The sequence below is a fragment of the Syngnathus leptorhynchus genome, chromosome 15 (assembly GCF_054491065.1).
Source record: "Syngnathus leptorhynchus isolate UIUO chromosome 15, UIUO_Slep, whole genome shotgun sequence".
Lineage (NCBI taxonomy): Eukaryota > Metazoa > Chordata > Actinopteri > Syngnathiformes > Syngnathidae > Syngnathus > Syngnathus leptorhynchus.
The window spans coordinates 6,531,086-6,541,771 of record NC_141209.1 but is presented as its reverse complement, the minus strand read 5'-3'; the positions used below and the strand labels follow the sequence as shown (position 1 = coordinate 6,541,771).

The window sequence follows — 10,686 nt, the reverse complement described above, 5'->3', positions numbered from 1 at the left end:
ACTAAAATGGTAGGGCAGTCCAACCATGAAGTGGCAGGTGTTTTTAAGGGCAGAGTTATGCGGAACTTGTAAGTCCGTCTCGGCGTGTATTTGTTGTGGTTTTCTTTGTGTTGAGGACTCAGCCCACTCGAGAGTCAAAGCAAAAGAAAGGCGGATGTCAAGTGTCTAAACAAGCAGAACTACAACAAGTGCACTCAGCATGGACACATCAGCTTTTCGCCTCCTTTAAGACTTTCTGTTGACTTCGTTCTTTCCCTTGAGATTTGCAACTGTCTCTTGTGGCAAGCATGAAGTTTTACGGCCACATCCAGCTCCGAATCGGGGAAGCGGTGGACCTGAAACCGACTACAGTTTCCCGGCGTCACTCCAGGATTTTTATGAAGAGCGCTTCGACATTGGACCCATATATTGTCCTCAAGGTGGACGATGTCAAAGTGGGTCAAACTCACACCAAACAGAAAACGAATTCACCGACGTACAACGAGGAGTTTTCTTTCTCCGTGCGAGACGGGCAACACGTCGAACTAGCTGTCTTCAACGATACACCAATTGGATACGATGATTTTGTGGCCAACTGCACCATCCGCTTTGGAGACCTCACGAAGACAGCCAACACGGGCGAGTTCTTCGAGGGATGGGTGAGTACGTATGTGTTTGGGGGTCATCATTTGGGGTCATCATCTGGAGGTCATCATTTGCCTCATTTGGATGAGCACGCAATTGCAAGCATTATTTACAGACAAAATAAATGGGAGAACGAATGAGGCATTCTTTGGGCTATTCCTATGCATTTACTCACTGGTGTCAAACTCAAAGATTGGGGACCAGATTTGGCCCGCCACAACATTTGATATGGCCTGTCACTCAATTCTGAGAAGACCGGTGAGGCCAGCAAAATAGTTCATGACTTTTTTTTTTTTTTAATTCAGTCTTTTTTTTTTAAAAGACATAAAGTGCTCATACCACATATATATATATAGTATGGAGTTTGGTATGTCAGAGGAATGTTGCAGGATTGAGAATTATAGTAAACTAATTTTGGATCATAGTGTGGAGCAGGTTCTTTTTTTTTTTCCGCCTGCTCAAATCTCTTCATGCCAATGCTTCTTAAACTTTTAGTGTTCAGGGAACTGCGGTGAATTTTTTTCCCCCTCAGCCTCCATGTCCCTAATACCAGTTAAACATAATGACCATGCGTACCATACAAATGAAAATTAGAACTCTCAAAAATGAGGAAACAAATCAATACAATTATAATTTTTCTATAACTCCTGTTGGGGTGTGGGACATAAATCTGTTTTTAAGATGTATTCCTACAATAACATACCTTAAAAGTAGGGGAAAAAAATCACTATGCAGAAAAATCTGATTTATGTGATTTTTACATTGGAGTGGATGGATGAAGCTTTAATGAATATATTTATTATATAATTAATGACACCTCTAAATACCCCTCAACCTGCTTTTTATCATATGGAAAGCTTGTATGTCTGTCTCTTTCTAAAAGGAAAATATACAATTTAAATGAAGTGAAATTTAAAACCGATCCATAGTATGCACTCTTTGGTAGCTTAGAGCGGGGTCTGATACTTTCCGATGTTGCACAAAGTCTCATTTCTGCAAAACTTTGACACGACTGTGTAAGCGCTGATCACACCCTTCTTCATCATCAACTCAAAAAGCCACAGACGCATCTGTGAATGTCACATTCAAATACATCCACCACTTGTGTGGGGTAAGGTAAGACCTCACTATGTTCATTGAAACGTGATATTTCAAAAGTACATTTGTGAAGCAACAGTTCATACAAATTGCAAAATCCTGCTGAGTTATGTGCTGTGACATCATCTAAGATGAAAACAATGATAGAGGAATAGAGGAATCTAATCACTTGTCATCTTTGCTCATCTCTGAAACATCCTTTTTTGATGTGTAGCCCTTCAAGATGATGAGTTCAAAGCGCTGCTATTTAGGGCAGGAAAGCAAACTATGTGCTCATATTCTACTTCTTATCACAATGACATTTTGCCTTGACTTTCCATTTGCCGCCCACTTGATGCAAAATGGCACCTCATTGCGGTGCATGCTGCTTGCTATATATAAAAAAAAAAGGAACCGTAGCTTTTTCTTTTGTGATGCTTTACAGCACACCACCGTCTTCTGAGATACCATTTGTGACTTTAAATAGGAGGCAAGGCTGATAGATATTTTCAACTATTTTAGATATTTGAAGTTAACATTAAGTTAGCAAATATGAAGACTAGTTTACAGGTGCACTGCTTAGCCTGCATGTAGGTCTGTATATTTATTTTAATGGCGACATTTAAGATGAAACGGTCTGTTCTTTAATTTTCGCACTACAGAGAGGAAACTCCCATCAAATCATTTTTAAACAAGTACTAAAGACACAACTGAAACTCTATTGTGGTGGTGTTGAAGGCAAAAAAAAAAAAAATCTGTCTAAATCTATACTCCTTATGTTAGTGAAACATCTTCACAGCTAAGAGGCCTCCACAACCAGCACAACCTGCCTGACTTGCTTTGTTGTCTCTGTTAAGCTTTTTGAATTCCTATCTTATTATCTATCTACTTACAGGAACTAGTATGCATTTGCTCATGCACAGGGAATCCCCCTCTCCGTCACATTTTTCTAACCAAGTCATGACAGTGTATAATTTCAATTTCGTCAGAAACATTCAAACATGTCTTCTACAAGCTACATTGATTGAATTGATTATTTGCCAAACGTGTCGTTGTTTGTTTCTGAATTGATATTCCCCTACAAATTGTTGATATCTCTTTTTGCAGAAGGACTTGGAACCCGAAGGCAGCATTTACGTCCTTATTAAGCTTAACGGATCTTACATAGATGGTGAGCTGACTGAAATGCATTCTATCGCTATATGTGCCCGGAAAGTTTTGCTTTGACTGTGTGCAAGTTCCTTTTTATATCAATCTCTATTTTCTATATAATAGGAGGTAGTCAATAAGATCAGAATCCACAAATCGACACAATTTGCAACAGTATGTGCATGCAGATAAACGTTTTATCGTCAAACCAAATTAAAGGTGTCAAAATGAATCGATTCATCAACAAATTCGTTTAGAGCCATTGTCAGACTAGAAATTATGTAACAGTATTTGATGTTTTTGTCATCCTTAATTAAAGAGATAGATTATATTGTGTGTTCAAATTAAGACATTTGCAAAGATTTACTTTGGAAAGTATATTAATCGCTCTTGTATGATATTGTTGAATTATTATGATTACGTTTTTATCACCGGTTCACAGACGAGGCCATCACGGAGGTGAAAAGCCACCAGGAGTTTACCAGGAAGCGTCAAGGGGCTGTAAGACGGAAAGTCCATCAGGTCAACGGGCACAAGTTCATGTCCACTTACCTTCGCCAACCTACCTTCTGTTTTCACTGCAAAGACTTCATCTGGTGAACAATTTTATCAAGCACGAGTCACCGTTGCCAGCATGACCTTTAATGTAAATTTCTTTCTATTCTGATTTTTGTTACAGGGGTGTTTTTGGAAAGCAGGGCTACCAGTGTCAAGGTGATCTTATCTTCTTAACCTCCATTGTATTGAGCTTTGCATCTGATTTTAGATTTTTTTTTTTTTCTTCCCCCACTTCTAGTATGTACATGTGTAGTTCACAAACGCTGCCACGAACATGTTGTCACCGCATGTCCACTCATGAAGCGGTCAGAGGTAACATCACTCCCTTGTTTATTTTATAGAACATAACTTTATTTAAACCCCAGTGACTTTCCTATCACTGTACTATATTTTATCTCTAAAATGTATTAAATTAGTTTACAATTAAGATTGAACTTGTAAAAGTTGTGACTGTGTTCAATGCAGGCTTCCATCACTCTTAATATGGCAGTGTTTCACTTTTTGCAGTCTGTAAGCCCGGGCTTTAGTATCAACGTCCCTCACCAATTCAGGATCCACAACTACAAGTCACCTGCTTTCTGCAACCATTGCGGATCGTTACTGTGGGGAATTATCCGGCAGGGCCTACAATGCAACAGTAAGACGCCCACATTTAGATTTTAGGTAATCGTATATAGTAATCTTTTTTTTTTTTTTTTGTGCTCTGATTTCTCATTCCAGTCTGTAAAATAAATGTTCACATTCGATGCGAAAACAACGTTGCGCAGAATTGCGGCGTCAACACTGTACAACTGGCCAAAAAGTTGGAAGAGATGGGCCTACATGCTGCAGAACTCTCTGAAAGAAACATCCAAAGAGTATGTACATTTTCTAAATCCATTAAGTAACCATAAATTCGGCTTCATCGTAGTGAGTTTTTCCCCTTTCTTCCATTTTGCCTTTACAGTTCAGTTCAAGTAAAGTCAAAGAGCCTTCCGAAAGAAGGAAGAGTGTGAAAAATCAACCAGAGGTCCCTCAATACGGCATTTCCGACTTCACTTTTCTTCAAGTGCTCGGCAAGGGTAGCTTCGGAAAGGTAGGAAAGACGCGGAAGGGGTGTGACGGGAAATTTGTTGTGTAATAATGACTTGATGAGTCAGTCAGTTCATGTGTGTGTATGTATCCGCAGGTTATGCTTGCTAGACTCAACAACAAAGATCGGGTTTTTGCAGTCAAGGTGCTGAAAAAAGACATCATCTTGCAGGACGATGATGTGGAGTGTACCATGACTGAAAAGAGAGTGTTGTCACTAGCTACCTTCCACCCGTTCCTCACAAAACTATACTGCTGCTTCCAGACTCAGGTTAGTGGAAATGCAAATTCTTGCAGTGATGCAATTCAGTGTAAATAGTTGTCGATGACATTCCGCATGCCTATATTATTTGTTCAGCAGATGGCAGCAGTGTTAAACGTATTCAAGTGGGTTTGAGGCGACTTCTACTTACTTGGCTCTTTTTCAAGCTTGACAATCTTAATCTTCTTCCGGTGTGTGAGCCTCCACTGTCCTATTTCACGCAGGTTTAGATTAGAGCAGCATTAAGACAAGTATTAACTCTGACGTTTCTCCCTTGAACGCATTCACACCAGAACAGTGCCGCAAAGTGGCTTTTGTTCCACCACGTCATGGCGCTTTTAAATCAAGACTAGAAAGTACAAAGTGTGTGTTTTTTGTTGTTGTTTTTTTCAAGCGCATTGAAGGAAATTGTGGGAGGAAATAACACTGGCCTCTATTTATATGTCGTCAACATACTGCAGTGCTCAACGCGCTAAGCATGATTAAATGTGGAAAAGCACGTTTTCAGCTTTTGCTGCCTGTCTGACCTGTTGATGAAGTGGCACAGACAGTCCCGTAAATCACATCCTCCCGGTTGACTTTTCTCTCCCCCTCGCTTTTATTTCTACATTACGTACTTACTGCAGCTTGTAATGAGAAAGAAAGATTTATGGACTTGATCAATCTATTTTCACCCCACTAACTTCAAACCGCGTTGAGTTGGACGGCAATCTGTTACAACCATGTCCTTGAAATGAGCTTGGCCTCGTGACAAGTTGTGACTGATAACATAGACTGGGCAGTGTGTGTGTATATATATGCTTTATGTGTACAAATAAAATATTATTGCCACCTATCATATCCAGGACCATCTCTTCTTCGTGATGGAGTTTGTAAACGGTGGCGATCTAATGTTCCACATTCAAAAATCCAGAAGATTTGATGAGAATCGGGCTTGTTTCTACACGGCCGAGATCACGTCAGCTCTCATGTTCCTGCATAACAAAGGCATCATTTATCGGTATGATGAACACACATGCAAAATAACAATTGCACACACATTTTAAAAATGGAGTCATCATTAATTGTGAGTATTAACCTCAACCAGATTGTGACACACTGTACATGTCTTATCTTAACACATGTTGAGGGCTTCATGCCAATGCCTGACGATAAAGGGCATCATGTGCTCGAACTGTAAAACCCGAGTTATATTTAGTAAGCTAATGTGTCCCGTGTCAGCCGTGATCTTATAGCATGCCTGTTGTCTGTAGAGGACATACACAAATTGCATGCTACAACTGAAATAACACGCATGAAGCTGGGATAAGAAGATCAGGGCAGTCTCAGTCTAGGTTGCGTAATATCAGTTTCCTCTCATGCTCAGGTATTGTCACACTTGAAGTCTCTTGGATGAAAGCAGTTTTGTTTGTGGTTTTTTCTTGTGACTACTCAACGTAATTAAAAGCAGTTTAAAAGGTTTCTCTTGGCACAATTTGCTTCTTAGTAATCCAGAAAAATTCCAGTCTGGACAAAAAAATAATGTCATATGCTTAATCATACGCCTTTTTTTGGAAATGTTATTATTTAGTGCAACTTCAGCTTCTTTCCTGCCACTCCTCTCGCAACCCGGCTTCATATTTTGACAAGTTGGATGATTTTAATCACTGGCCGGCCTCCAGCTACTCACTCTCGCGCATTGATCCGTCTGCAGCTGAAAAAATGATAACGTCACAAAAGCCAATCACGTGATTTGAAATTCTCTGTTTATTTGTATTTCCTTTCAGGGATCTAAAGCTGGATAATGTTCTCCTTGACAAGGATGGCCATTGTAAACTGGCAGACTTTGGCATGTGCAAAGAAGGAATCTTTGAAGGTGTCGGAGCGCGAACTTTCTGCGGTACCCCTGATTACATTGCCCCTGAGGTCAGTTCAGACTTATTGAACTTCTTAAGAGACAGATACGTGGCTGACGGCTTCTTGTAACACAAATGACTTCATATGGTCACATGCAAGCCCCCCCCCCCCCCCCACCCACTCCACTCCCTCGTGACTAACTGGAAACCAGCAAACCTTGGCTTGGGGTCAAATTGCAAACAGTACTGGGGTTCATATGTCTTTGGTATTATTTTTGTTTTGTTTTACTAACTAAGGAAGGTGAACCTTTTCTACCTTTGTGGATCTGTACAAAAAAAACAAAGGAGTGTCCTTTTAATGTTTCCTTCTTCCAAGAATCAACAATACATCCATCTGCTGCACCTCATGTACCTCGCACTTCCTGTAAGGCACCCTTGGGCATGATCATTAGTGTTGTTTGCCGATATGCGACATTTTTCCCCCCGCCAGATCCTTCAGGAGTTGGTGTACGGGGCCTCCGTTGATTGGTGGGCGCTTGGGGTCCTCCTTTACGAAATGCTCCAAGGCCACGCGCCCTTCGAGGCGGAAAATGAAGATGAGCTATTTGAGGCCATCCTCAACGAAGAAATTGCCTATGCCCCTTGGCTCAGTGCCGAGTCAGTGGATATCCTCAAAGCCGTGAGTTTTTATTTACGGTTTGTATCCGATAAAAGGCGTATTGACTCAAATCTGGATCCGAGTCACTTTTTCTGTCCTTGGCAGGCATTTAATCTACTCTGATTACAACTGTTGGACTCTGGAGTTTTTCCACACTGAACTAATGATCGAGAAAAATCAATTTCTCACTTGGCTCGTGTCCTGCATTGCATAGGAAAAGACATTAAACTGTGAACATGAACAAAATGATCAATTTGACACATTCCCGAGTAGCTCCGCAGAGTAACAATTAAAATGGGCTTTGTTTGGTTTATTACATGTCACGCTTCAGACTCAGACGCTGACTGCAGACTAGCAGGCAGATAGATTTACAACAGCTCTGTCTGCCAGCTGTTCAGACCAACTCTTACATAACTATATTAAGGCATGGTCCACTGCCCGGTCTGGACTAACTAGCTATAAATACAACAATGTGACCATGTCCTCCTCTCATTGGCCGTGCTGCCTCCCTTACCCATGTTGTTACTCCAACATGCTTGACCAAGCTCTGCGCTAAGCTCATTTGTGTCGCATGTTACATAAAAAGCGTGAGTGGATTTTGAACATCGAATGATCCGCCGCAAAGTTCTCCATGTTCCCATAAGCAGGTTAAAACTGTTCCCATAGGATGTTACACAAATACTGCCAATATTTACTGGGTTGGCGTTTTTTAAAGGGTAACACAAAGTGTCTGGTCATAATATTAGGTACAGCAGTATAAAACAGTGATGGGCGCTCATTCACATTAGTCTAGTTGTGGTTTTAGTTTGGTGTCATATCTTTTCTATTACGTTGGTTGCGTTCTAGATTAGAGGTACAGATATTAATAAACAACTACTCGATTAGAAAATGAATGGCAAATTTTTTTAGATAACGTTTTAAAATATTTAACTCTCCAAATCCTCGGAATTCAAGCTTCTCAGCAGTTATTATTCCCCAATTTCTGTAGGCCTACATGAAAGCAGACTTATCTTTGTGTTGGATCAAAATAAAACATTTGCATTCCTTTTGGAAAATGATGATTAACATATTCTGATACGGATCAAAGCAGTAACTGAATCATAATATACTTGCTTTCTCATTTCCTGCACTGTCAATTAAAGATAAAAGAAAGCCCTATTTTTGGAATAAACACATTCTTTTTATTCCGTTCATTGACTAAGCAACAAAATCTTCAAAATATAAATCTATTATTGGAATAATCGTTAGTCGCATCACTATTCCAGACACATGAGAGGCCGTCGGAGCTGAAAGTGACTGATTTGGGAAGTCTTATTAATCTTTCTCGTAACTTGGTGTTTATCTAGTGGCTGTCACTGTGGGTCAAAGGCTCATTCGTTTTGTTAGCTTCGTCTGAATGTCATCGTCAGCCTTAAGAGGTGCACCATATATCGAGCCCAAACTTGCACCTTCTCCAAAATCCATTTGCTCGTTAGCTTTCTTGCTGAAGGCCACTCAAAACAAAGTTGTTCATTTTTTTTGCCACGCCCCTGAGCAGTTGTCAGACCCGGACCCGTGATTTACAGTTTTATTATTTCTTTGTGTACAACACTGGGAAGCTGGGAAGATCGTGCGACTGCTGCATTGTGGGTTGTGCCAAGAAAAAAAAAATAAATCAGGGTGTGTTTTTGTGAGTGAAGAGGTGCAGCATTACTGAATCTTGGATGGGCTCCAGTTTGAGCATTATCCAAAGTAGATAATACACAGCAGTGGATTAGATGCTATCTCATTGTTTCTTGAATCGATTACAATTTCATGTTCCATTATATCCTAGTATTTATTCTAGAATCCTTTTGTAGGATGTCTTCTTTTTATTCATCTTCATTTCTGTATCCACAGTTCCTGACCAAAAACCCAGACAAGCGCTTAGGTTGTGTGCAATCAGAAGGTGGAGAAATTGCTGTGACCAGCCATGCCTTTTTCAAAAACATTGACTGGGAAAGGCTGAATCGGAGAGCCATAGAGCCACCATTCAAGCCCAAGATAGTACGCCATCCTCCACCATAAATAGCACTGCGGTGTTTGGAATTATTTCACCTTGACTGTCTTTCTCAGAAAACGCCAGAGGACGTCAACAACTTTGACCCGGACTTTACGAGGGAAGAACCCACCCTCACGCCGATCGATGACTCGCCGATGTCCAACATCAATCAGGAGGAGTTTGAAGACTTTTCATATACTTCACCTGAGTTGCTGGAAAACTAAAAGCTTCCTCGCCCGTCTGGTGATCAGCGTGCGCTCTCGATCTTTGCCCTCGACAGTTCTCGGCCGTACAGTATGACTGTTACGTCCCCCCCCCCCCCCCCCCCCAGACGAGAGTACTGGTGTCGGATCAATCAGATACGAAGTCAAATGACATTTAGTTTGGATTACAATATGGCGTGACAGACTTGCACGTGTTTTTTTTTTTCCCCTTCATTTTTTTGCCAAATTGTATGTATGTGTTTTTTGTACTGTTGAGCTCATGTTGTTATGGTACAGTGTTTTGATTCAGCAAATTGGGCAGACTTCCTTTTTTTTTTTTTTTTAAACTGGACTTCCAGCAATTTCCAGTGACAAATGGCCTTAGTTTGTGCAATCTTTAATTTCCTGTGACACACATAACCCTGGAAAAAAAATCCCCCCAAACCACTGCCATTATCTAAATAAAAGTAAAATTTGTATCAATGTTTGAAGCTTAAAGCTAGCACTATACTTCAATAAAAACATGAAGGTATTATGTTGGTAAAGGCAGACTGAGACGGTGTATGTGTTATTCCATCAGTCACAGTTGAGCAAATTCATCACCCATCCAAAATTTACCGAGCATGTTGAGGATGACGCAATATTGCATTTGCTGTAAAAGAGCTTGTGATTCATTCCGACGACTTACTCCGAATTTTCTACTATTTCAACATGTCGGTTCACCTAGGATGCCATACCACTGGCATTTGGCAACTACTTAATTGTTTTGTATGTCTTCTTGCTTTACAGTTGCAGTCATCCATTTGCTCTTATCTGAAACTTTTTATTTCTTTTCTCCAAAACACAATCTGAAAATAATATCTGACAGCCATTCAATATCCAGGAGCTCATTATAAGCCCTTTTCCAAACCAGTGAATCAACCAATTATGAATAATTTCTCAATAGAAGCATGGTAAAAACATTTTAATTTCTCTGTTGCAGTCCTGGCCAAAAGCAACAGGCTAATCATCGCATGAGTTTATCGGGAACTTGGGAAAAATAAACAGGAAACCACACTGCGTCATTACCGTCGCTTTAGGAAGACACCAGAGGGGGTGAATGATGCTATTTCTTTTTTTGTATGTGTGTGTGCCGTTTGAGAGTGTGCGCCCTTGATTACAAAAACCAATCTTTTAAACAAGAGAGACGTCTTTCTTGTTCAAGGGCAGACTCTTAAACAATGCCGCTG

At 40.4% G+C, this 10,686-nt stretch overlaps 1 protein-coding gene across 1 annotated transcript; it reads left to right on the top strand.

Moving 5' to 3' along the window:
- prkcha (protein kinase C, eta, a) lies at nt 1-10,006 on the top strand. Its single transcript, XM_085932059.1, has 14 exons — nt 1-638; nt 2,809-2,872; nt 3,293-3,446; nt 3,530-3,564; nt 3,647-3,720; nt 3,916-4,045; nt 4,129-4,265; nt 4,355-4,483; nt 4,577-4,750; nt 5,587-5,741; nt 6,508-6,646; nt 7,067-7,255; nt 9,113-9,259; nt 9,329-10,006. The coding sequence occupies exons 1-14, from the start codon at nt 288-290 to the stop codon at nt 9,476-9,478; spliced, it is 2,028 nt and encodes a 675-aa protein (XP_085788185.1). The 5' UTR covers nt 1-287; the 3' UTR covers nt 9,479-10,006.
- The last annotated feature ends 680 nt before the right edge of the window (nt 10,007-10,686 follow it).

What these genes read in the sequence shown, in the direction of transcription:
- prkcha (XM_085932059.1), top strand. Translation starts at nt 288, where the DNA reads ATGAAGTTTTACGGCCACATCCAGCTCCGAATCGGGGAAGCGGTGGAC. An exon ending in GCGAGTTCTTCGAGGGATGG is followed by an intron (nt 639 to 2,808) that starts GTGAGTACGTAT and finishes CTCTTTTTGCAG; the next exon opens with AAGGACTTGGAACCCGAAGG. An exon ending in GCAGGGCTACCAGTGTCAAG is followed by an intron (nt 3,565 to 3,646) that starts GTGATCTTATCT and finishes CCCCACTTCTAG; the next exon opens with TATGTACATGTGTAGTTCAC.